The 27,654-nt window shown below is 34.2% G+C and overlaps 1 protein-coding gene across 1 annotated transcript in view; it reads left to right on the top strand.

Annotated features, from left to right (window-relative positions):
- Positions 1-27,654, top strand: part of LOC114325502 (low-density lipoprotein receptor-related protein 6) — a 114,518-nt gene that overhangs the window by 36,802 nt on the left and 50,062 nt on the right. The window contains exons 6-9 of the mRNA XM_028273560.2: positions 9,949-10,290; positions 11,166-11,478; positions 19,757-20,041; positions 24,215-24,495. Of these exons, the coding sequence (XP_028129361.1) occupies positions 9,949-10,290; positions 11,166-11,478; positions 19,757-20,041; positions 24,215-24,495 (1,221 nt within the window). The remainder of the gene's footprint in view (positions 1-9,948; positions 10,291-11,165; positions 11,479-19,756; positions 20,042-24,214; positions 24,496-27,654) is intronic.

The raw sequence follows: 27,654 nt of genomic DNA, 5'->3' as shown, positions 1-27,654 counted from the left end.
CGAAACAAATGACTGGGAATGAAAAGCCTTATTGTTAAGAATCATTAGTATAGCTAAATTTTTAATTTTAGTATACAGGGTTGGTCGAAACTCGGAATGAATATATTTATATTCTGAGTTTTTTTAAATGGAACACCCTGTATTTTAGTATTGTAATAAAATGATATATGGTACTATTTAATTTCTTAAGCATTCCCTATACCTAACTGCTTTAATTTGTGAGTTATTGGTGATTCAACCCAAACAATAATTGCAACAAAAAATACGTAAAATTTTATTAAGTTGGCCGTGAAAACATTTAATCACAAATAATTTTTCGGAAATAAATACATATTAATCTAGAGTGATCCTTAAAATTACCAATAATTCACTAGTCAACAAATAAACAGAAAAAAAGTTGCGACTGACGTTAAAATGGCTGTACCGGGGAGTTTAAAGCGTCCTGAATGCGAATTCAAACACCAAAATGTTCCACCACGTATATATTTTGAGTTATCTTCTTCTTAAAGTGCTGCGCATTTCTGCGTAGGCGTCCACCGTACATTGTCTGGTAAGGTGAAATGTTAAATGTGGAGTTATATAATGCATCAAATATTGCTGTTTATTATACAAATTCTACTATACTATATACACGTAAGTACAGAATTAGAAACAAAAACTATAGTAAGTCTTTTGTACACAATTTTGTGCATATCCCAATTTTCCCATAACACTATATGGATTAACACAAACACACATTTTATTCTGCATAGTAAAAAACGAGGATAGCTCCTGGTTGTTCCTAAATATTATAAGTTGTACTGGCTAGTAAATTCTATTTAAAAAAATCCATTATTGTAATCTAGAACCTAAGGGTTAAGCATGTCCTTTGGACCAGTGAAGGATCTCGAACTAAATCATGTAATTCGGGTTGTTAGATGCAATAAAGTGCTTTTTCGTGGGTTTCGGGAAAATAAGAATCATTTTTTTTTCTGATACATCATCAGGTTCACTTTTATCACCATACATTTCCAAATCTTTCTCCCAATTTGCCGAGGTCCTGGAACTGGTAAATCTTCTCCATAAAAGCCAGTTTTATTGCTGAAGTAATATCTGGATATTCAATTTTATGCTTGTTCTTCCTGGAAAACCCAGACACTTTTGTCATGCAGGAGTAACAGTCATTAAAAAAGTTTAGAACTATATAAGTTTAAATGTGTAGGTTTACTAAGGACTACCTTTGGTTTATTCTTTATTTAAATGTTAATGTGTTATTCGTAGGCATTAGATAACCCAGTGTTGCCAAATTATGTACAATTTTTAGGAAAAACATTAATTTAATAAGTTCACGCCCCGATATAAAATATTACAAATTACTGTTTTAAAAATTTTTTAGTAAAATAAGCATAACTTAAAAATCATAACTCATTTTTTTGAAAAAATCATAACTCAAAAATCTTACGTGTTAGGAAATTTTTATCATCATAATCATATTCAGAGAGCAAAAATTAACAAAAAACAGCATTTTGCATTCGAGTCGCAAATTGGTTGTAAACTAGTGAATGGTTTAGCTACCAAAATACCGACGTAGTTAAGATTGTTGGTGCAATTAACAATTAAGCACAAATTAAAGCAGTTAGGTATAAGGAATGCTTAAGAAATAGAAAAGTACCATAAAATATCATTTCATAACAATACTAAAATACAGGGTGTTTCAATTAAGAAAACTCAGAAAATATTCATTCCGAGTTTCGACCAACCCTGTATACTAAAATTAAAAATTTAGCTATACTAATGATTCTTTAAGAAAGAAGACATCGAAGATAATCCAAAAATGTAAAAATATACAAATATAAAAAAACGAAGTTATAAGCAACTTCCGGTATATCCGGAAGTAGGAAATAGATGAAAATATTTTCATTAAATAGATCAGTCTTCAAAACCCCTTCATTCAAATTTTCTTGATTCTGTTGTCTTTAGTTCTCGAGATATTTCTAATAGGCCGTTTATTTGCCTCACCCTGTATAGTGAATACAAATATTAGCGAAGCGAATAGGGCGTATAGGGGACATTTTGGGGACTCTTACTTTCTAAACTAAAAAAAGACAATTTTTAAATATTTTCAAAGAAAAAACCTTACTTTTATGGTTATGATACATGCCATGTCAAATCACTCGAGACAAAAACTTTTGGATCTCCGATTTGTCTGAAACTTGGTTTGTAGCTTCTGCGAAACGTAAAAATAAACTAAAGCTGAAACATTTAAGCCCGAACATTATTTTTCTTCTTTTTTTTTTCTCACAATATCATTTTTTGCGCATTCACAGTGATTTGGTATTTATTTATACAAATTTGTTTATATTATAAAGTATCGATGAAAAAAATTATTTTTTAATAGAAGGCCATCAAAAATGTCCTTATAAGGTATTATAACAAGTTATTTTGATTCAAAAACAAGTTTTTGATCAAATTTTATTGTAGAAAACGTTAAAATGCATCTTCGGTTTGGCTGAAAGTTTACCCACATATCCGAAACACAGGACTTTAGGTGGTTAAAAGGATTTTTATAGTCTTACAATACAAAAACAGTTACATGAAATAATATCAGTCTCAAAAGTATATAGTACAGTCGTGATATCATTTGACCTTGCATGCCGAGCTGCCCAAAATTTTATTTTTCTGATCTTTAGGGGAGAGAATTAAATTTTATACAATTTTGATTTCTATCATTTTTTCCCAAAATTAATATTTGGTAGTACGTATGCGGTAAAGGCGCAAGCGTAAGTCCTGATTGGTTTTATAGCAGTGGTTTTTGTTCAATATATCTCAGCCATTTTCAACTTTTCTACAAAAATGGCAGGAAGTGAAATTGTTCCGAATAAATCGTATTTACAATTATTACAATTTTTGTCGTGAGGTCGATATTTTCCGAGTTAATTGTATGTACAGTAGACGCCTATATTTTTGACTCTGTTATTATTGCATAACACTTTTTTCGTATTGTAAAATTAAAAACGTTTGATCGAAAAACGTGTTTCTTCTTCTTTCTCGAAACTCCTTATGCCCCCCAGGGGCGTCGGAGGAAAAACGTGTTTTTGAATCAAAATAACTTGTTATAATGCCTTATAATAACATTTTCGAGTCCCTCGTATTAAAACATTGTTTTTTCCACTGATACTTTATGATAAAATATACTTTGTTTAAATAAATATCCAATCACTGCAAAATCACTAAAAATGATATTTTGAGAAAAAAGAGAAGACTGTTCGGGCTTAAATGCTTCAGCTCGAGCTTATTTTTACATTCCGCAGAAGCTATACACCAAGTTTTAGACAAATCGAAGATCCAAAAATAATTGGGGCCACAAAATCGCCTGTTTCAGCCACTTTGTTGATCCACAGAGTAGCGCAGAAGAGTTGTTCGTCTGTTTTAAACCTAATGTTACAAAACTGACTTTACGCGGTTGACTTTACTATTTCATAATTTATATTTTTAGGCACTAAGTTTAATTTTAGTTGACTTTATGTATTTTTTAATAAATTACTTCTAAACAAATGAAAGACACTGAATTTATATCTTTTATTTTACAAACTACGATATCTAATTTATTTATTACACCAAATCCAATAATTTATCTACATAATTACAATTACAAAAATATATCGCGCTCGATACATATCACAGTACACCGACGTATTCAAATTCACAACTGACTTACTAATTCCAAAAACCACTATTTATACATTATTACAATGTTCCAGAATAAGAAAGATTATTACGGAAGAATTCATCTTATTCTAGAATAACAATCGAAGGGTTATTTACATAGATATCAAATAAGCATTTTCTAGAAAGAAATGTCGAGGTTAATATACCTGTTAAAAAGGTCCCCCTTTTAAATGCATTCATAAATCAAATTCGGTAAACAAGACCCTTTTTGTTAAATTATAATAAATAGTCAAGGAGCTGAAAACAGTCGGGTGACAAAATCACGTCACACTAACAATCATTTTCGATCAGTTTCAATAATATAAAATACATGCTCGCTTTGTAGGTTGTAGAACTCAAGTGTCGAGTTTTGCAGACGCACAAATCAGGCGTCGCGCCCGTTGTTTTGGGCCTGGTAGGTACCGTTATAAATACACCCACAACTTCGTTTCTGCTTTGAATTTCTTAATAGGTTAAGTTTTAGGACAGTATTTCTATAATACAGTATGCAAGGCAAAATAAACAGTACTCAAATAAATATTGAAGTGTTTATGATTATTTATACATATATCTAGTATACATTATTGTAACATTATTCACGACTACGTTCCCGATAAAACAGATGTTAAAGATGTCCTCTGGCCAGTGGCGGATCTACGGTGAGGAAATATGAGGAAATTTCCCCTTAACAAGGTCCAAAATTAAAGAAGGAAAATTGTTCAAACATAAAAATATATTGTAGCGGAAGAGAAATCTTGGCCGATCCCCGTATAACAGTAAACACCTCGAGAATGACGTAATCGGATGTGCTAGGCCTCGCCGGAGAATTCTGGAAGGTACGTCACGTAGGCGGAACAAGCCGATAGCTCGAGATGGGAGTCGATTGTTCCAGAATAACAACTGGGTATAAATACGGGCATATTTTGTGAATAAGTTTAGTGTATAAGATAAATTCGTCTGTAACTTATATAAATAAAGTCGTATATAAATTACGAACCGCTAGTTTTATTGTAATTAGAAGTAATTACACTAATCACGCTACAGTTGGTGTCGGTGTTCGGTTAACTTAGTGCGATATAAATAAGTGAATTACAGAGAGACTTTAAAAGACTTTTGAACTTTATTCGTCGGGAACAACCGGAGTGCGTTAATTGTTCGGTATTCGGAAAGACTTTAAAATACTTTTGGACTTTATTCGTCGGGAATAGTTAAAGTGCGTTGATTGTTCGGTATTCGGAAAGACTGTTAAAAGACATTTTGGAAAGTACGTGTGTGCCGACCAAAGATGTTGCTACAAGAACTTACAGTAAAACAGCTCCGTGAACAGCTCGAGGAACGGGATCTGGACAGCAGTGGGCTCAAGATAGTCCTACAAGCACGACTCGAGGATGTCCTCACGAAGAACGGAGAAGACCCAAAGACGTTCCACTTCCAGTCAGCAGAACAAGTAATCTTATCGAAATTAAAAACTGTTTCTGAAACGATCGATGAAACTTCTAGAAGAAGCGACGAGAAACTTGAAGAAGTTAGTAGACAGAACAACGAGAAATTTGAAAGTGTTTCTCAAAAGATCGATGAAACTTCTAGAAGAAGCGACGAGAAACTTGAAGAAGTTAGTAGAAGAAGCGACGAGAAACTTGAAGAAGTTAGTAGAAAAAGCGACGAGAAATTCGAAAATGTTGCTAAAAGATTCGATGAGACTTCTCAAATAATTAAAGAGGTCTGTAGGCAAAACAACGAAAAACTAGAAGAAGTTTGTAAACAGAACAATGAGAAATTTGAAGAAGTTTCTAGAACATTCGATAAGATGCAGAAAAGTGTAGAGACCGTAGAAGAAAAGATCAAACAGCTAGAGAGCAGGATAACCGATACAAAAGTACAACCATCAGTTAATGCAGCAACGTTAGATCCTTTAGTGAAAGATGAACTACCGAGAGACGAAACGTCGCATAATATGAGATTCAAATTACCACCATTTGATGGAAAGTCCTCTTGGTCCATATATCTTAGACAATTTGAAGCTATTGCGACCGCCAATCATTGGACCGAACAGGAAAAGGCTGTTTCCTTGACTGCTGCTTTGCGAGGTGATGCTGCAGATATATTAAGATCAATTCCTAAGGGTCAAGAAAATTGTTACCAGACCTTGTTCACTCGTCTAGAAAAACGCTATGGAGATGCTCATCTACAACAAGTATACAAAGCACAACTGAGAAGTAGAAGTCAACGAGCAAGTGAGAATCTGCAAGAATTTGAAGCAGATGTGGCTCGTGTGGTGCGGTTGGCTTATCCAGAGGTGCCAGACAGCGTTTTAGAAGAAATTGCGGTAGATACCTTCGTCAATGGGCTGAAAGATAGTGAACTACAGAAAGCTTTACGACTAGCAAGACCGAAAGTTTTAGATGAAGCACTTGCTATTGCCTTGGAACACGAAGCAGCTAGCCAAGCTTCACGAAACAATCGAGTAATAACCGTGGAAAAAGGCGATAAGAGAATAGATGAACGTTTGGTGGAAATGGTACGGAGGGTGATTCGTGACACGATCCCGAAGAGACGCGTGAAGAGGGCTGGAAGAGTTGGTTCAAATGCTGATGCCCTTTCGAGACGACCATGCAGTGCGAATTGTAATCACTGTGCCAAATTAGAGGAACGATTTTGCCCCGTGAGACGAACCACCGTAATTAATGAGCAATGGCAGCCCCAACAGTTACAAGACGCCCAAGAAGATGATCCATGTATAAAAAGAGTATTGGATTGGATGCGGCAAGGTGAGAGACCTAGTTGGCAGAACATTAGTGCATGTAGTCCAGAAGTCAAGGCCTACTGGAGCCAATGGAATTGCCTGGTACTAAAAGATGATCTTCTGTACAGAACCTTTGAGAACGATGATGGTACAGAATCTAAGCTTCAGTTAATTGTACCTAAAAGTAAAGTGTCAGAAGTATTGCGTCAGTTGCATGACGGTACATCAGGTGGACACTTTGGTATTACGAAGACTCTGCAAAAGGTTCGAGAACGGTTCTATTGGGTGAACTGTAAAGATGATGTAAGAAGATGGTGCCGAAAATGTGAACCGTGTGCATCCGGTAATGGTCCGGTTGGTAAAAAGAGAGCACCCATGAGACAGTACAATGTTGGAAGTCCTATGGAAAGAGTAGCTATCGACATTGCAGGTCCATTTCCAGAAACCGATGCTGGAAATAAATACATCCTGGTAGCCATGGATTATTTTACAAAATGGACTGAGGCCTATGCATTACCAAATCAAGAAGCTGCTACCGTTGCAGAGGTACTTGTTAAAGAATTCTTTAGCCGATTTGGTGTTCCCTTGGAGATCCACTCCGACCAAGGGCGAAACTTTGAGTCAGCTCTTTTCCAAAACGTTTGTAAATTGATTGGTGCCAATAAGACCAGAACAACACCCCTGCATCCTCAATCAGATGGGATGGTCGAGAGGATGAACCGAACGATGGGTAAACACTTGTCCAAAGTTGTATCTGAACATCAGCGAGATTGGGACCAACACATTCATTTATTCCTGATGGCCTACCGCTCGGCCGTAAATGAAACTACAGGTCAAACACCAACCTGCCTGATGTTGGGTCGTGAAGTTCGGTTGCCCTGCGACCTAGAGTTTGGCTGCGGACCTTCCGAGGAACATGTTGCAGGCGAAGACTACGTTGACCGCCTGAAATTACGAATGAACAACATTCATGAACTTGCCCGACAACACATCCAGATAGCCAGTGACAGAATGAAAGATCAATATGATTCTCGATGCAAGAATGAAAGCTTCGAAGTAGGTGATCTTGTCTGGCTTTATAATCCGCAACGTCGTCGAGGCTTATGTCCTAAACTGCAAAGACAATGGGAAGGTCCATATGAAGTTAAAAAGAAAATAAATGACGTAATATATAGAATTAAGAAGTTGCCAAACGGTAAACCAAAAGTTATTCACATAAATCGTCTTGCACCATATGCTGGCTCAAATGAAACAGAAGAAGCACGAGTCCTCCAACAGGAGATGAAAGATGTCGCACAGCCAAGTTTTAATCAATTTATGTCAAATTACGCAGCGAGAAAGAGTGCTAGATTCGGCGTGACCACAGAAGTTCAGCAAGATCTGTTTGGTGTTCCAGAAAACGTCTCTCTGGCCCACTGTGTTGCCCAAGACCTCGAGATGACTAAAGGAATATCGTCCGTATTCAATAGAAAGTTCGGCCGCCTGGACGAGTTAAGAAATCAGCAGCCTAAAATTGGAAGAGTACTGCGATTGGAAGATGGTCCTCGATCTTTGCTGTATATGGTGACCAGAAAGTCTTATACGGACACGCCAAGCTACGAGAACATATGGCGTGCTCTAACTAATTTGAAGAAAATCGTGTGTAATTATGACATCAAAAATTTGGCTTTACCAAAAATAGGCCATGCAGTAGAAAATCTGGATTGGAAGATTGTGAGAAGCATGCTTGAAGTGGTCTTCAGAGGAACTGGTGTACAAATCACTGTGTGTTGCATGAACCCGAAGATGTCGTACCCTTCAAAGACAGTAGACTGTTATTTCTTCTTGAAGGGTGTATGCAGAGCTGGAGAGTCGTGTAGATTCCGCCATCCTGGGCCTTCATTTAGAGTTGCTGATCGAGACGCTCAGATCTTAAGAGGGGAGCAGTGTAGCGGAAGAGAAATCTTGGCCGATCCCCGTATAACAGTAAACACCTCGAGAATGACGTAGTCGGATGTGCTAGGCCTCGCCGGAGAATTCTGGAAGGTACGTCACGTAGGCGGAACAAGCCGATAGCTCGAGATGGGAGTCGATTGTTCCAGAATAACAACTGGGTATAAATACGGGCATATTTTGTGAATAAGTTTAGTGTATAAGATAAATTCGTCTGTAACTTATATAAATAAAGTCGTATATAAATTACGAACCGCTAGTTTTATTGTAATTAGAAGTAATTACACTAATCACGCTACAATATCTACATATTAGCTGATATGAAACCGAAACCACAGAAAGACAAATTCAACCCAATAAACACGCTAGTTAGGAAAATTAAGGGAATTTAATGCCTATAAGTTATTATTTATGTCTTTTATGTAATCTGTCATCTAACCTGTAATCTAGAAATAAGATCGAGAATAGAACAGGCCAGAAATTTTTTCGAAAAAAATCAAAAAACTGCTTTGTGATTCTCGAATAAAACTCGAAATTCGACTACGTTTATCCAGATGCTACGTCTGGTCGACTCTTCTCTATGCAGTTGAGACATGGACCGTTAAAACATCAACCGGAAATTAAGTTGGAGGGCTTTGAAACGTGGATCTACCGGAGAATTCTCAAAATTTCGTGGACATTGCATACCTCAAACGAAGAAGTGCTGCATAGAATAGGCAAGGCAAGAGAACTTTTCAACACAGTGAAAATTAGAAAAACATCTTACCTAGGCCACTTACTGAGAAATAATAAGTACCAATATGCTCAACTTATAGTGAAAGGGAAGAAGTGGACTAGGAAGAAAAAGACTATCGTGGCTCAGAAACATCCGACAATGGACAGGGCTAAATTTTGAACAGCTAATAAGAACAGCTGAAGACAGAGAAGAGTTTGCAATTGTAGTAGCCAACCTCCATTGAGAAGACGGCACTTTAAGAAGAAAGAATGGAATCTGAGTTTATCTTTGTTATTCCTTTTAGTTGGTTTTTCATTGGAAGTTCACCCCTAAGGCAAATTTCCCCTCCCAGGGCAAATTTCTAGATCCGCCACTGCCTCTGGCAGGAGAAAAATCTTTAATTCTAGTTCGCAATTCCGAAATGGTAGAAGGTGGATCTGTCTGACTCCTTCAGAATTCCCCATATATACGCATCTGGTAACGTTAGTTCTGGTGAGTGATAACTCCCAAAATAATCGCGCAGTATTCAAGAGACTCCCTGGCAGTGCGACAGGTTGTCACGTCCTGCTGAAACCACTGTTGATTTTAAGCTTGGACCGTTTTCGTGACCTTTTCCGTATGACCGAAAATAATACTCCACCATAAAAAATTTTTCTGCAAAACAGAACCATTCTGAGGCACCTAACATTATCACGACGTTCACATACGTTATAACAACGTTCGGAAACCACTCAGTACGTTTCTGCGCCTGACACATACAAATTTGACGCATACGAATTTCAGTACTGTTTATTTCGCCGCATGCTGTATAAGGAATGCTTTTACGTAACAAAACAAAAACCGCATATTAATTTTTATTTTCTTTTAACAGGTATTGCAGTTGCGCCAGAATTAGGTTGGCTTTTTTGGTCAGATTGGAATGAAAAAGAGCCTAAAATTGAAAGGTGCAATCTTGATGGCTCTGAAAGGGTTCAAATAGTTACTGAAAATTTAGGTTGGCCGAACGGTATTACTTTGGATCATAAGAAAACGAGAATATACTGGGGAGACGCCAAATTAGACAAAATTGAATATTCGGATATGGATGGGTCTAACAGGAGAGAGCTTATTGATGACAATGTACCGCATGTATTTGGATTTACTTTGATGGGAGACTACATTTACTGGACTGACTGGCAAAGAAGAGCTATCGACAAAGCTAATAAAGAAACAGGTGAGTAAATGAAGATTGATACATTTTGAGTTTTAAATAAATAAGAATGCAGCCAGAATATTTTTAAATCGATTTCAAGGATTTTACAGTATATTTTTTAATTACCCATTTAAGCGTTCAATTTTTCACATGCGAAAAAATAATATATTTTTTGCAGTATCAAATCCGAAATACCTAGTTTTGACAACTTTCAGTTTTAATTTCTTTTTGTTTGTCAAATCGTAAAGTTATGCACACCAGAATATGTTTTTGAACCGCGGGGGGCTCTCTACATAGTAGAGGGGGACAGCTGCTGAACGTTTCTCACTACGCTCAAGCGTGCTGGCGCGAAACCGTGACAAAGCCAGTTGAAGGTAGAGATATTCAACATGTTGTATCTTTGGCAATTTGATGCCCATCAATTTGAAATTTTCAGAGAGTGTTCTTGAAGTTATGCACTTTCTTTTAAAATAACAAAAAAATAAAAAATCTCAAACCAAACCTCCTCCTTAATTAGTTGACAATAAGTCTTCTTTTAAAATTTTGTGAACTCAAAACACTCTGTACTTAGGTATAAGGAACTCTTATTAAACTGTATCTTATTTTTTGCGGACAATTCGAAAATGCAATAAAATACAGGGTGTCCCATAAGAAAAAAATATAACTTTGATATGCCGTAATTTATTGGGACGCCCAATATATTTCCAAATAATTTTCAAATGTAGCTTTTATCAACTTACAAACTATTAAATATTAATATTAATATTTATTGACGGAAAACACCATTTTACAATTAAAGTAACAAATTTTTTAAATATTTTACCCTTTTGCTGTATTCTTTTGATTTTGATCTTCCGTCTCGTTAGTGGTGACTCACCCTGTACATTTTTTCACAGGGGGCGAAAGAGAAGTGATAGTTGACCAAATGGAAAATGTGATGGGTCTCAAAGCAATAAATTTAAACGGAGCCGTTGGGTGGAACTTATGTAAAGAAAATAATGGTAACTGCTCACAATTGTGCCTTTATAAACACAACAAGGAACGAGTTTGTGCTTGCCAAATTGACCACGAATTAAAGAGGGATGGACAAACTTGTATCAAACCAAAAGCCTTCTTGTTGTATTCCAAAAGAGCCAATATTGGAAGAATTGGGATTGAAAATGAAAATTATGAAGTTACTGTTCCTATAGCTGGTATTAAGCATGCTAGGTAAATTAATTTTGTATGGTTATGACTTTGATGTTACGTATATTATTTATTTTTGGAAGTTTTCGATGTTAAAATATTTTTATAACTGTTTTCTATTCCAAGACAAGTGCTGCCATGTAAAAACAGGTAGGACACACTGATTAAACGATCTTCCTTTATAGCCCAATAAATGACCGTTTTGTAGTGTAATTTCCAGGGGCAACTCCGAATTGCATTAAAATTTGGATTTAGGTTCTACTTACCCTCCACTTCAAAGTTGAATTTGTACCGTTGGTTGCTTTTACTTGGGGGGTGACATTTACCCCTTCTCGGAGGGTGAAAAACGCGTGTTTGGAATAAGGCCGGAAATGGATAAATTGACTTATTTTAAGCACCTTTTGTTCTATAAAGTTTTTCACGGAAGTCAATACTTTTCGAGTTATTCGCGATTTAAAATGTTGATTTTTCGACAAAAAAACTACGTTTTCAGACCGTTTTTCCCAAATAACTCAAAAAGTAAATATTTTATCGAAAATAATGTTTTTAGTAAAAGTGTAGCCTATAAAAACCTAAAAAAATGGTGTACCAGTAAAGTCTACAAATTGAGTAGAAGCAAAGTTGTAGCTCATGAAAAATACGTTCTTATTCGTCTAATTCGAACTCGAATAATTCAACGCGAAATCACCGAAGAAAGAAACGTTTTTCGGGAGAACCTTATTAACATTTTTAAAGTTTTTAAAAAAAGCTTATTATTTGTTTTTTACAAAAGTTTACAGCATTAAAAATAAACGAGTTACACTAAAAAAAAAAGTTGGCCCCTTTTTTTTTGGTAAAAAAAAATCGTGAAAACCTCCCTTTATTTAGCACCCTCAATGAAATTAATCGTTTGGCTTTACCATTTATTTTAACTGTATGTGTATTGTTTATATAATCTGTAAGTTTGATTAGTTTGAAGTCCTTATTTTTGAAAACATTTGGTTTTATAGTAAAAAAAAAATTTCTAAAAATTTTTGAAAAATTTCATTTTTGCAAAATAACTTAAAAAGTATTAGTGATAAGAAAAATCTTAAAGAGTAAAAAAATGTAGGTTTTGCTATTATAAATATGTTAGTTTCATTTTGTTTTTCCGTAAAACAAAAATTGGTTAAGATATGGCTGTTCAAAATTTGCATACACTCGTGATTAGTGACCCATTCAAGCTTTCTCAATTATAACCCTTTCAAAGATAAACACTTTAAACCGGCGAGACTGACAGATCATATAAAAAATAGATAGGTAAGTAAATTGTTTGTAAAGCGGTAGCGATTAATTTCATTTGGGGAGCTAAACACGGCGAGATTTTCATGATTTTTTACAAAAAAAAGAGGGCCAACTTTATTTTGAGCGTAACTCGCTTATTTTTAATGCTAAAACTTTTGTTAACAATTAAAACAAAGCTTTTTATAAACACTTTAAAAAAAATTAAATGGGTTTTTCCCGAAAAGTGCCTAATTTTTCGGTGATTTCACCTTGAAATATTCGATTTGGAATTAGTTGAATAAGAACGTATTTTTCATGAGCTACAACTTTGTTTTTATTTGATTGATAGACTTTACTGATACACCATTTTTTTGGGTTTCTTATAAGCTACACTTTTGCTAGGATATTTTTTTCGATAAAATATTTACTTTTTAAGTTATTTGCGAAATACCGTCTGAAAACGTAGTTTTTTTGTCGAAAAATCAACATTTTCAATGGCAAATAACTCGAAAATTATTGACTTACGTAAAAACCTCTATAGAACAAAAGTTGCTTAAAATCAGTCATTTTATCCATTTCCGGTCTTATCTTGAACGTATGTTTTTTCACCCCCGAGAAGGGGTGACTGTCACCCCCCAAGTAAAAGCAAAAAACGGCACAATTTCAACTTTGAAGTGGAGGGTAAGTAGAACCTAAATCCAAATTTTCATGCAATTCGGAGTTGCCCCTGAAAATTACACGGTATCGCCGAATTTCCCGTTCATTTACTAGGCTATTAAGTTAATAGCTTTTAACAAAATTGGTCATGATTTTTGTCTTTTGGTAATTAATATTCAGACCTATCTTGCATACTGCATCACTGAATTCTTTTAATGGCGGCACCATACTTCGCTACAACCATCCTCTACCACCATTTTGTATGTATTATTTGTTATGCGTCTTATTAGGCCGCATAGGAAGAAGTATGGAGGGTTCATTCGTCAATATTCGCTTAGCACGCATAGCAAATACGCCTATCCGTCCAGTTGTCGGTTTTTGCACACTTCAAAGAACAAATATTTGGGCGCATATAACGTAGCCGCATAACGCATAGCGAAGTGTGGTGCCGCCATGACATATCACTGGCAATTTTTATTATTCCTAAAAATTATACATTTAAAACTACAGTGCGTCCATAAAGTAACGCATAAATTCATTATTTCGTAAGACGGCGGTTTTAAAAAGAAATCCCGAAACAGGTCGATATTTATTTTTAAATTTCGATTTTTTGGCATATATATCATACTAGTGACGTCATCCATCTGGGCATGATGACGTAATCGATGATTTTTTTAAATGAGAGTAGGGGTTGTATGGTATCTCATTAAAAAGGTTATTTAATTATCTATTCACTAATATAAACATTAACTTAATTACTTATACAGAGCGTTCAAAAAAATGTTTTTTAGATTAAATTAATTGAGACAAAAAGAAGAATGTATGTAATTTATTTGATTCAAAATACGGTTTACTCTTGTCAGAAAACAAAAAAAAATATTTATTTAACAAATAAATATTGTTTTTCGCTTAAATTCAATGTTAGAGCTGCCACACACCTCCCTCTTCGCAGTTTGAACATTTCGTTTAAGCGAAAATCAATGTTAATTTTTCAAACAAATTTTTGAAGTTATAACTCTTTAGGCACGAGGGTGAATTTTTATTTTGCCGGGCGCATGCGCACACCGACATTATGGTTTTAGTCGCTCAAACGTTATACGGGATCTGATTGGGTGTTAAAATCATCTGTCAATATTTGTTCAAATGGATATTATGCATAAACAAATGTTGTGTATATTAGTTTTTATTTTTGTGAGGACAGAGACAAAAAGCAAGTTTATAATTATTGTAGTGACTTTTTAAATAGTTTTTAAAAGCAACAGGTACGTACCTTATTGTAAATGTTTCAGTATTGTAATAAAAAATTACAAATTAAATACCTATTTGGAAAATATACCTACCTAGCTAACCTAGCTACTTACCTACCTAGGTAATGCTTTGATTTACCAACAAAAATCTCCATCTAATATATTTATTTTTTAGTCTATATTTTGTTGTAATTTAATTCCACAAGAATCAAACTTATTTGATTAAACTAAGAGAATAAGCAACTGTCAAAAAATTTTAAAACATTTAGATGTTATATCGTCCCACTTCATTTACGTGTCTCGGTAGTTAAATTCTCCGTGGGATGAGTTCAAAATAATCTAACAATCTGATAGACGCAGGTTCAATTCCCAATGCAAACTTTTATTTTTTTTTTAACATTTTATGATTGTAAGTGTATTTTTTTTTTTACAGAAAATACGTATTTAGTTAAAATTTTCTAAACAACTGTTCAGAAATCATTTCTTTGTTTCATGTTTCAATGTGTTTGCGTGTGTTTTATTCTTTTATTTTTTTAATTTTTGGTAGGTATTGTTTTAATAAAAATTTTTGGAAAGTAGTAACTATTAAAATTAGTTTAATATTTAAATAAAATATAAATAAACTGTTTAAAGTATATTGATTTCGTTGAAATCATATATTAGAAGTATAACTTCTTACGTGCGTACAAAGTACACACACATTCTTTTTTTTTTCTGTTTTCTGACAGCAGTAAAATGTATTTAGAAATTAATAAATTGCATACATTCATCTTTTTGTGTCAATTGATTTAATTAAATTTTTGGACACTGTATAAATAATTATGTTAATGTTTATATTAGTGATTAGAGAATTGAATACCCTTTCAAATGAGCTATCACATGACCCCTATTCTCGTTAAAAAAATCATCGATTACGTCATCACTCCCAGATTGATGACGTCACTAGTATGCTATATATGCCAAAAAATCGTAATTTAAAAATAAAAATTGACTTGTTTCGGGATTTTTCCTCAAAGTCGCCGGTTTACGAAATAATGAATTTATGCGGTACTTTATGGACTCACTTTATACCGGGTGGTGAATTGGAAAACGGGCCATAGGAAACTCAGTGTAAAATTCTAAACTGTTGAATTCCTGCTTCCCTAATTATTTTACATCAAAAGACAATAAAAACTATTTGTAGAGGATTGAAATCTGTATTGAAAACAACTATTAAAATTGTTCTACGAATTAAACATATTCCGAAATTTTGTAAAAATTACTACATTTTTCAGTTTTTCAGCCCAAAATTAGGCCACACACAGTGCCATAATGTGTCACAATGAAGTTATTATTTTCACATTTTTGAAATGTCAATATTTTATCATTTATTGTTTAAAAACAATACAGTTATAGGTCTGGATCCCTCGTATGAAAAAAAAGTTGATTAATAGCAAGCTGAAAATTTGTTAATAGCTTAAGGGTGTGTAGTCGGACAAACTTTGATATATGGGAACACTGGAACAGGGGAAGTTTTAATTGTGGAACAGGTTCAAAATTTGGAACGGTCAGTCCACGAAAACGGCACATGTATTTTGTCCGACAGAACAGACTTAAACTCTCCGAACAGAGATTAAACTCTCATGCAAAAATCAGACTGCTATTTATCACCAAATGGGAGTTTTAATGAGTGGAACATGTAGAATATGTCAAATGACAGGAATTATGACAGGTGATAAATAGCAGTCTGATTTTTGCATGAGAGTTTAATCTCTGTCCGGAGAGTTTAGTCTGTTCTGTCGGACAAAATAAATGTGCCGTTTTCGTGGTCTGACCGTTCCAATTTTTTAGCCTGTTCCACAATTAAAACTGCCCCTGTTCCAGTGTTCCCATATATCAAAGTTTGTCCGACTAGACACCCTTAAGCTATTAACAAATTTTCAGCTTGCTATTAATCAACTTTTCTTTCATACGCGGGATCCAGACCTATTATAGTCTATTCGCTAAACTCGAGACACAACTGGCTAGATATTTTAGTCGGTAATTTTGCCAATTTTAGTAAAATTGGCAAAAAATAATTACTAAATAGTTAATAATTACTAAATAGTTAGTAATTTTGCCAATTTTTACAAAATTGACAAAAAAAAATTACCGACTAAAATATCTAGCCAGTTGCGTCTGAGTTTAGCGAACCGACTACACGAACAATAAGATACCCTCAGTTGCGGAGAAAGTATTAATAATAAAGATTTTTTATTCAGTCAATGTGTGAGGGGTGTGAGCACTGTCAGTTAAATAGTAACATGTGGCCTAACTTTTACACACATACATACCTACTGTGGCAAATGTATTATATTTTTCAAAATTTTGGAATGCGTTTAAATCGTAGAACAATTTTAACTTTTGATTTTAATACAGATTTCAATCCTCTACAAATATTCTCTCATGACGTTTGATGTAAAATAATTAGGGAAGCAGGAATTCAACAGTTTAGAATTTTACATTGAGTTTCCTATGGCCCGTTTTACGATTCACCGCCCGGTATAGAAAACTGTTATAAGATATTGGTGAATCCCAGTTAGCCTTTAGAATGATAATTCATTTTGTCACCCTTTTTATACAGAAGAATTATAATGAAGTTATTCCAATTTATAGGTATTTGTTGACTATACCAGAAGGGATTAAAGAGGTCCTTTATTTTCTTGAGAAGAGATGTTCCTCCAAGTTTTATGATTTCTGTATGTATAATCTTCGGGCTCAGCTGTTGATCTTTCGCCTTTTAATGAAACACCAAATGCACGTAGATGATTTATTAATGTAGAATGACACTAGGGTAAACCCCGGGAGATACGTTGCTTTACCGATATGTTTCGTATGAAAGTTAAATTTAGACTACCATGATGATGCTACATGTTGAATGTATGAGGTGACTTGAAGGAACAGGGTTGCCATATTAAATTTCTGGAAATCCCTAGACGGGAGCTTCAATTTCCTCTAGAAATCCCTAACTCAATTCACAAGCACAAAACATGTAATTGTTTACTATTCCGTGTATGATAGAACAAAAAAAAGAAGAAATTGACATTGTCAGCTGTCAGTGTCAACAAAAAAGAAGAAATTGTCCTTGTCAGCTGTCAATTTCAATAAAAAAAGAAGAAATTGTCATTTGTCAATGTCAACAAAAAAAGAAGAAATTGTCAGCTGTCAATGTCAATTTGTAACAACATTAAAAGTCAACAAAGTTGAAGAAAACTGTATTGTTAAGTTTGAATTCTACATGTTTAATCACTGCATAGTAGGTGGCGCTAGCAATAAATATAAAAATTATGTCACACTTTAAAAATCCCTAAAGGCACATCTTGCCTGGTTGAGTTGACTCTAGTGAATGATTCTAGTGCATGCTCTTTCTTAGCTGAAGGATAAATTGGATCACAGCCCACACCACTTTCGAACAAAGGTTTTTATAAATTAATGTCCATTGCCAAAATATTGTTTACGATTTGCAATAATTAAACTACAGTGGAACCTCGATAACTCGGATTAATCGGGACCGCGGCCGATCCGGGTTATCGAAAATCCGGGTTAGCCGGAGAATATAGTAAAAATTAATAAATAACCTCCATTACAATTACAAAAACATGAAACACATATGCACAGTACACATCTAAATTACGTATAGTTGTATAGAGTGTAGAGTTTTGTTCATTTCTTGGTAAAAAACTCAGTCATACTGTAGAGATGTACCGACACCATAATATGGTAGGTCTGGATCCTGCGTACAAAAAAAAATTGATAAATAGCAAGCTGAAAATTTGTTATTAGCTTAAGGGTGTCTAGTCGGACAAACATTAATATATGGGAACACTGGAACAGGGGAAGTTTTAACTGTGGAACAGGTTAAAAATTTGGAACGGTCAGACCACGAAAACGGCACATGTATTTTTTCCGACAGAACAGACTTAAACTCTCCGAACAGAGATTAAACTCTCATGCAAAAATCAGACTGCTATTTATCACCAAATTGGCGTTTTAATGAGTGGAACATGTAGAATATGTCAAATGACAGGAATTATGACAGGTGATAAATAGCAGTCTGATTTTTGCATGAGAGTTTAATCTCTGTTCGGAGAGTTTAAGTCTGTTCTGTCGGACAAAACAAATGTGCCATTTTCGTGTTCTGACCGTTCCAAATTTTCGACCTGTTCCACAATTAAAACTGCCCCTGTTCCAGTGTTCTCATATATCAAAGTTTATCCGACTAGACACCCTTAAGCTATTAATAAATTTTTAGCTTGCTATTAATCAACTTTTTTTTCATACGCGGGATCCAGACCTATGGTAGCATAATATCATATTATGATGCTGCAATAAATTTATTTTAAAGATTCGTCTTTATCAATCCTACCTAATGTTTCTAGTTTCTTTTCCATTGTCACTGCAACATTTTTACGTTTTGTTACCATTACGTAGACAAAGCAAACACAATCTGAAGCACGATTACATTACAGAACGGAAGTGATTAATAGGCTGTACTACACACAATACAAGAATTTTTAAATAGTCACGTCTTTTTTAAACAATGCTAAGACAGTTTGACATAAATAAAGAAAAAGGAATACAGACAGGTGTCTGTTCTTTCCGATAAGCTGAGACGGTCGCTCTGGCTGCCGCCGTGTGCATGAATCATTTTTACTATTGTACTTATGTGTTCAAATTACACAAATACACATTATCTCTGAAATATTATTTGGCCTACATACATTTTTATTTGATAAAATTGTTAAATTGTTTATTTGTTAAATTTTTGTCTGATGAAAATCGGTCCGGGTTAGCCGGACTTCCGGGTTATCGGGGGCCGACTTATCGGGGTTCCACTGTAATTAAATAGCCCGCACATGTAATTATACAATAACAAATTGGTTCATGTTTTTGCTGATTTGTTGTGTAGAACTAACTTTGCGACTATTTCTAGTATTTTTATGTGTCGGTTGTCACAAGACCCCTTTCATCTCTTAGCTGGAAGATGTTTTTCTACTTGCCGCTATTTTTCGTCACATTTTTCAAGTGAGTTGTGAGCCTTCTTAAATTAAGTGTTTTCAATAGCTCTATAACAATAATTACGTATTACTTTTTAGTATTCAAAATAGTATTTTATCAGTATAAATTTCATTTTTCAGTGCCATAGATTTTGATACAAACACAATGCGTATATACTGGAGTGACAGTAAGCTTCGGACAATAATGAGAGCATTTCTCAATGGCTCAGATATACAGCGGGTGATAGATCTCGGTTTAACATCACCTGAAGGTATTGCTGTAGATTGGTTAGGACTGAATATTTATTGGACTGATCCAGTGTCACACCGAATTGAAGTTTCCAGATTAATGGGAAGAAGTAGACGAACTTTATTATGGAACGAAGCTTATGAGCCACACAGTATTGTTGTGGATCCTGGAGAGGGGTAAGTAGATGCATAAAACATTCAATTTATATTTTAAAGTTAGTATTTTTTGAAGTAGTAAATAGGGTTGAGGTATTAAATCGTTTATCCAATGCTGTAACAGAATGTGATATTATTTCGACTACAAACCTTTAATATGAGCCAAAATCTTCTTTAGAATAGTCCCTCATTCCATACTATCTCTAGCAACCCTTCCCCGTTTTTTAACTTGTGGATAACCCGATGGATTTTATGTAGTTCAGTCATTGAAGCTTTTTAGCTCAGAAATTTTTTACTATGAACTGATTTACATGAAATTTTGGAATTAGGCTTATCCTACCCTTAACTTTAAAAGTAATATTGACCCTACCTCCGTTTTCACCTTGGGGGTGATTGCCACCCCTTTTAGGTGGTGGATATTTTTTTCAAAATAAACTCAGATATAGATAGAAGACCTAATTTTAAGCAACAAATGTTGTATAAAGTTTTTTCAAGAACCCAATACCTTTCAAGTTATTGGCAATTGAAAATTCGGAATTTTCTCACGATTTTCAACAGTTTTTTGCAAATATCTCCAAAAATATGCATTTTAACGATAATATTATAATGAACAAAATTGTAGCAGGTAAAAAAATGAATAAATTGGTTTTTAAATAGTGCAATATTAAGCGAGATATTGAAGATCAAAGCCGTTTTTTATTTTGTGTGAAATTTAATCGATGTATTCAATGCCATCTAGCGGAGAGGGAATACATTTTATGCATGTATATGAGAAAGGATTTTATAGTGTTTAAAATAAGCTTTAAAATGAGCACTGTTAAAAGTCTTTTGTACGTAAAATGAGTGAGCTGTAATAAAAAAAGAGGAACATCCAATGTTTATTTTAATAAGTTACAGGGGTGAAAAAAAGAGAAAATTGAGTGTGATTTTTAATTTCAAGTATCTCGTTCAAAAAAAGCTTTTTATTTATTCTAAGTGACTCGGTCCTCGGTAAGGATGTAATCTTTCAGTCTGCGTTTAAAATATTTATTAGTTTTTCCAGGATTCGAAAAGAATGAACACCATGTCCGTGGTGACATTTTCCAAATCGAACATTCGCTATCTTTGTCATACAACGCACTCAGTCGAATATAATGTGCTGACAAGACAGTGACAATTTTAAATATTTCACACCGCTTCAGGAATATTTTGAGTTGTTTATTAAACAACATTCTGAGTGTATTTGATAAATAATTGATTTATAGGATTTATTGATTTTTAAGACGTGAAATTAATAAAAAGTTAAAAAAAAAACCCCGGCGTGCAGTCACGGATTGCAACGAACGAAATGGCATAGATGCCCTAGCGGCAACTGCTAGCAAAAGACTAGGTTTTCACTCTAATGGCATATAGAATAATATAATGTTACTCTACATCCCACCAGACTGAAAACAATGGGAACCTTCTCTGGTTACAGCTCTGAGGCTTCTACAATTTGCAAGCCATATGTATGCTGAGACTAAGGAAGATGAGGGAATTTTACAATTTATAATTCACGTCCCATCTGCTCAGCGCGGTAAAGTTCCAACGAGAATGGTTCCCTTCGTACTCCAATCAGAGTAAACATGTAAATCAAAAATGAATAACCATTTTCAATTTCGTTGCAAAACGAAAATACAGCCGCATCATATTCTAGTACAATCATAGAGTGCAGCAAGCACCTCTACCGGTTTCGAAACTTATTAGTCTCTCATCAGGAGGCACATAATATAAATATGCTGCTCTCTCTGATCCAACCAAAACAAACCCCGGCGTGCAGTCACGGATTACAACGAACGAAATGGCATAGATGCCCTAGCGGCAACTGCTAGCAAAAGACTAAGATCTGGTGGGATGTAGAGTAACATTATGCTGTTTTTTATGCCATTAGAGTGAAAACTTAGTGTTTTGCTAGCAGTTGCCGCTGGGGCATGTATGCCATTTCGTTCGTTGCAATCCGTGACTGCACGCCGGGGTTTGTTTTGGTTGGATCAGAGAGAGCAGCATATTTATATTATGTGCCTCCTGATGAGAGACTAATAAGTTTCGAAACCGGTAGAGGTGCTTGCTGCACTCTCTGATTGGACTAGAATATGATGCGGCTGTATTTTCGTTTTGCAACGAAATTGAAAATGGTTATTCATTTTTGATTTACATGTTTACTCTGATTGGAGTACGAAGGGAACCATTCTCGTTGGAACTTTACCGCGCTGAGCAGATGGGACGTGAATTATAAATTGTAAAATTCCCTCATCTTCCTTAGTCTCAGCATCCGTATGGCTTGCAAATTGTAGAAGCCTCGGAGGTGTAACCAGAGAAGGTTCCCATTGTTTTCAGTCTGGTGGGATGTAGAGTAACATTATGTTGTTTTATATGCCATTAGAGTGATTATTTCATTCATAGGAGATTCTGACCAATAGAAAGCTACAGAAATCTAAATTAGACTGATAATTTTTGATAATTTCCCGTCGTCAAGTATATTACGTCAGATGCCCGTCGTTGCTATGAAAAAATACATTCAGTGACATTAATGACAATTAATGTTTTAAAAATTATAAAAGTGATGACTTTCAACCGTAAAATATTTATAACAACTGTGTGTTTAATTGTACTAATTTGTACTTACATAAATAAATTACAATAAAATTTTGGTTTTGGACAGTTTTATTCATGAAATAATCGCAACAAATTGCACTCGATCTTTAAAATTAATATAGAATTTTAGAGCTCTTGTGCAATTACTACTGAAAACTTAGTCTTTTAATAAAAAGTTATTTATGGTTTATTATTTATGGAAGATTCAAGCAGAGAATACATCAGGATAATATATTCTGTGATCCAAGTATTTTGTTGTTAAAGATGTTCAAAAATTTATATAAGCGTTCCAAAGTAACAATATGTTATTAAAAAAATCACTTTTCCATAAGCTGTCCAACTAAGACTGATTCTTCTCTTCAGTTCATGGGTCTGATTACCCCTGCCAATTATAATTTCATGTCCAAATAACTCGTCCAAATAGCTGGTCTTATACTGTTCAGTCTATGACGTTGAACAATCCTCGAGCATTGAAAAAACAGATGATTGACCTGATGATAAAACTGCTAATTGATTTGAAAGATTTGAGGAACAAGTGAGTGATCATACCCAAATTGATCATTTACTTGTGGGTTTTCGTTTGACACATACCTTGGGTAACGACCAACGAACTGTCGATATTGACAGTATTGACAATTCGTTAAATAAGTACAGTATACAGGCGGAAAAATGAAAGTATAGGGCTTTTCATTCACAGTCATTTGTTTCGAGCTTCTGTCATATGTCGTATAATCCGTGTATATTAATATTATACACAGATTATACAACATATGACAGAAGCTCGAAACAAATGACAATCAATGAAAAGCCCTATACGCTGTGAGCTCGTACGTAGAGGGGATATTTACAAATTCGCGAGCGCCAGTAGTGGCAAGTCTGTAAACGTTTACCGGAAATTTGACATAAATGTCAAAGTGATTAATTTAAAATTAAAATTAAAAACATTAATTATAAAAAATATTAGTTGGTCAAAGCTGTGGTATATATTTTTACCTTAAATATACTTACGTTTTAAATACTGAATTTAAGTTTTTTTAATGTTCCGTAATATGTAATTATAATTTAATCTAAAAATCTTAGCGCCATCTACACGATAATTGTGAAAGTATCCGAAGTAGGAAATTCATATTTTATCAATAGAACGTCAAAATGATTAGCAAAATCTTAAAAAAATCGATTACAATTTAATTAATTTTTTGCGATGTAAATGTTAAGCGATAACAATTAAATAATAAATTTAAAAATTACCGGTGAAAGTTGAATTAGTAATCCGGCTAGGAGCGCCACCAGCGAAGCTCAGAGCGTATACCCATGAACGATCACATCAATCACTTATTTTGTATTTGCTGTCTTTTTCTATAAATAACAAACGTTTGTTATAGAAAAAGATAGCAAATACAAAATAAGTGATTGATGTGATAGTTCATGGGTATTATTTCATTTTTCCGACTGTAATTTTGTTGTAAGTGTAATATAGCCTGGTAGATCTTTAAGTCATCCCATAGTTGGTTATATATCACTACTTACGATATTTTTCCTGCTATAAAAGATTATAAAAACTAATAAACGTTCGTGTTTTAGATATCTTTATTGGTCTGAATGGGGCACAACCAACTTTATAAAAAAGGCAGCTATGGATGGAAAAAATCAATCAAAACTAATTTCTACCGTTAATCCTGCTAATAGCCTTACTTTAGATTATGAGAAAAAAAGATTGTATTGGACTGAAAAGGATACACCAGCAATTTTGTCCTCCGATTTGAATGGCAACGACCAAAGAGTGGTTGTTAAAGACAATATATTAGAACCTGTTGGTTTAACCTTGTACAAAGAATTTATTTATTGGAGTGATAACAAAACAGGTAAGGTGTTTCATAATTTTGTAATATAATGTTTACTATGGAAATTAATCTCAAATTTTTAATCCATTCTTAACTGTTACATGGGCGAACTATCATAATTCACGATGGAAAATATTAATTCATCTCTTTCTACGCCACAAATAATACATTACCTATCTGTTTGAAAGGTAAGGAAAATTGACAAATATTTATTCTTTTTGTAATTAATATACACTTCTACGAAAGATATAATGTTCTATTAAATACCTCACTAAAAGTTTAGTGACCAAAAAAGGTGTCTCAGGGGTGTATCATCTCCCACTCTTCTTTCAATATCTACTCCGAGGAAATATTTAAAAAATGTCTGGAAAATGCAACAAAGGACATAAAAATAAATGAAGAGTTAACAAACAACATAAGATAAGCCAATGACACAAAGATCCTTGTCGGCAGCATATATGAATAATTACAACAGAAAAGGGTTAACGAGGTCAGTAAGGACTGAGACTTAACTTAAAGAACCCAAAATTGATTCTGATGTGCAAAAAAAATGACAACCTGCTCGACAATTACGGATAAAACAGGATACGAAACAAGTACAACATCATCTTCTTCTTCTTTAAGTACCGTGCCCAAATTTTTAGGCGTGGGTAGCTTCCATAACAATTTGCCGATATCGTTCTCGATCTTGTGCGGCATGTAACAATTGATCTGCTGATAAGCCAGTCCATTGACGAAGGTTTCCGAGCCATGAATATTTCTTTCGATCAATTCCTCTTACATCATAACAGCATTCAAAACAACCAACTCTCTTAGATATATCCTGTCCAAAATCAAACCCAAAAACACAAGAAAGATCCAAAAATAATTCGAATCTATAATATACCCCGTGAATGCAACAATTTCTACGTGGGAGAAACTGCAAGATCGGACACTTCAAGAAGTCCCAGTGCTGTAAACATGCCTGAGACAACGAGCACAGAGTACTGTTACGTTTAAATTTTGTGCCAGAGCACAAATATAATTTGTCATAAATATAAATTAAATGTTTACTGTACTGGTCTATTATATTTTTGTGTGAATTGGTCGTAAACGTATAATTTTATCAGTCTTGCCAAAATACATTTTTAGTGGTATTAAATAGTAATTATTAACTAATTATTTATGAGTATTTGGGCACTACCTGTAGGCAACACATAAACACATACTGTTTTATATGTTTTATTAATTAGATATTTAAATGAGTAGTTGATATCTTAGGTCCAAATAGGTTTAAGTATTGGCGACACTGATTGAAAGTGGAAGAATTTCCTTCCGCTGTCGAGGAGGGGACATTTTGAAATGTGGTAGTGGAGATTGTGCTAAGCAAATTTTGAAAAGGGCGTGATCACAAATATTCTGGATGAATCCAACCTCTTGCTGAGGGATTTTATTGCGCACCCCTCTATAAGGGCTGCCTATTGTGTTAAGTGTTCCTAGGTCAACCTATTCTAAAGGGATAAGTATATTTGTCGTCTCCTGTCGGTCTTATGTCCCATTGAGATTCCTGGAATATATGGAAATTTGGGAGTTTTTGAAGACATTGCGAATTGCTTAAAAACCCCAGTTCAATGATTGGTGTAATTTGCTGGGATTATTGTTCCGGGTATGAAGAATCATTTTTGTTTCCGGGTATGAAGAACTGATTTTTTTCTGGTATGTAGAGCTTTTCTACCTTTTCCTCCTGGTAGAGGGACTTGTAAGCAGAATTGACTTTCATGGTATAGCAAGTTTTCCTCTCTATAAATGGACTTTTGTTTTCGTGTACGTAGATATTTCCTACTGAACATGTTTCCTGGATTTTAATTGGAGTAGGTTTGCATATTACATCCTCTTGCTGGTTTGTTAGACTCCCGATCACGTTTGGAAATCCGTACTGGTTTTCTGAAAAGGAGTAAGTGAAGGCCATATTGACGGCGGAGGAAGAAATGCTCTTGTTATTAAATTCAGATGAGTTTAGTTGTATAGTCGGACGGTAAGTTCTTGTATATACTTTTTTACTTTCCTGGCTTTGTTCAATATCTACCAATATTATTTGTTATTAGCCCAGGTATTGAATACTATTGTAAATTAATTAATTGTAAAACTAATGTGTAATTAATAGTATATTTAACCCTATAAATGACATCAAATATTTATCTTGACGGTCCCATATCTGATCAGATACGCGGTGATTGCTATTGTGTGCATCTACACCTCTTCCTTAATTTTATTGTTACTGCTGATAATAATATTATATAATAACTAACAATTTATTATCACGAGACTAACTTATGTTCTACAGGTTGTTTAATTTATGTTTTTATTATGCTGAAATTATGTTATGTTATACAGGTTGTTTAATTTATCTTTTTATTATGTGGAACTTATAGTATTGATAAATCATGAAGAGAAGTATCCATATTTCTCAAAGGTGGTCTCGAGGTAACGAAGTACAAAAAACTCGAAGAAGTACCATAATTGTTGTACAGTATTGATAAATTGTTATACAGTTTTTGGAAAAGAGGTGCATTTGTTCGATTGGTATTTATTTATTATTTTGTTTTGTCAGGACTTGCCGATTCCGTAATTCTTTTCATTCATTTATTTGTTTTACTTATTAGAAGAGTCAATACATGTTTGGTTTAGTTTAAGGCTCGTTTTATTTCTTGTCTGTTCCGAAAATAAAACATTCATAGCCGAGGGGTAGTCCGTTGGTACGGACTGGCGCCCATTCTAACATCTAATTTAGGTAAAAAGAACTCCGACTCACTCCGCTGCCTGACAGGGTTCAGCTAACCGGACATACCCCTATGTCCTCCCTTCTACTTGCTAGCAACTTGAAGGGTGGGGGTGACAGTACAATGGAAAGATGCATCAATAATCACGAAATAATAGGTCATGAACAAGAGAAAAGTCAAAGAAGCAGCCCTCATCCTACTTAACGAAGAAAAATACAATATCAAAATATACAAGATCAAAAACAATAAGAAACCAACAATAGCGGAGTAAAAGAAATCTGAAAACAATTCAATTTCATACACTATACATATGCAACACACAGTACACGAACATACATATATATACAAAAATTAAAAAAACTTTAGTCACACAAACAAATTAACACAAAATAGCACACAAAAACAATCATAATTTGATACC

This window comes from Diabrotica virgifera, chromosome 4 (genome assembly GCF_917563875.1).
Source record: "Diabrotica virgifera virgifera chromosome 4, PGI_DIABVI_V3a".
In the NCBI taxonomy this organism is placed as follows: Eukaryota; Metazoa; Arthropoda; class Insecta; order Coleoptera; family Chrysomelidae; genus Diabrotica; species Diabrotica virgifera.
This window is presented reverse-complemented; position numbering and strand designations above follow the sequence as displayed.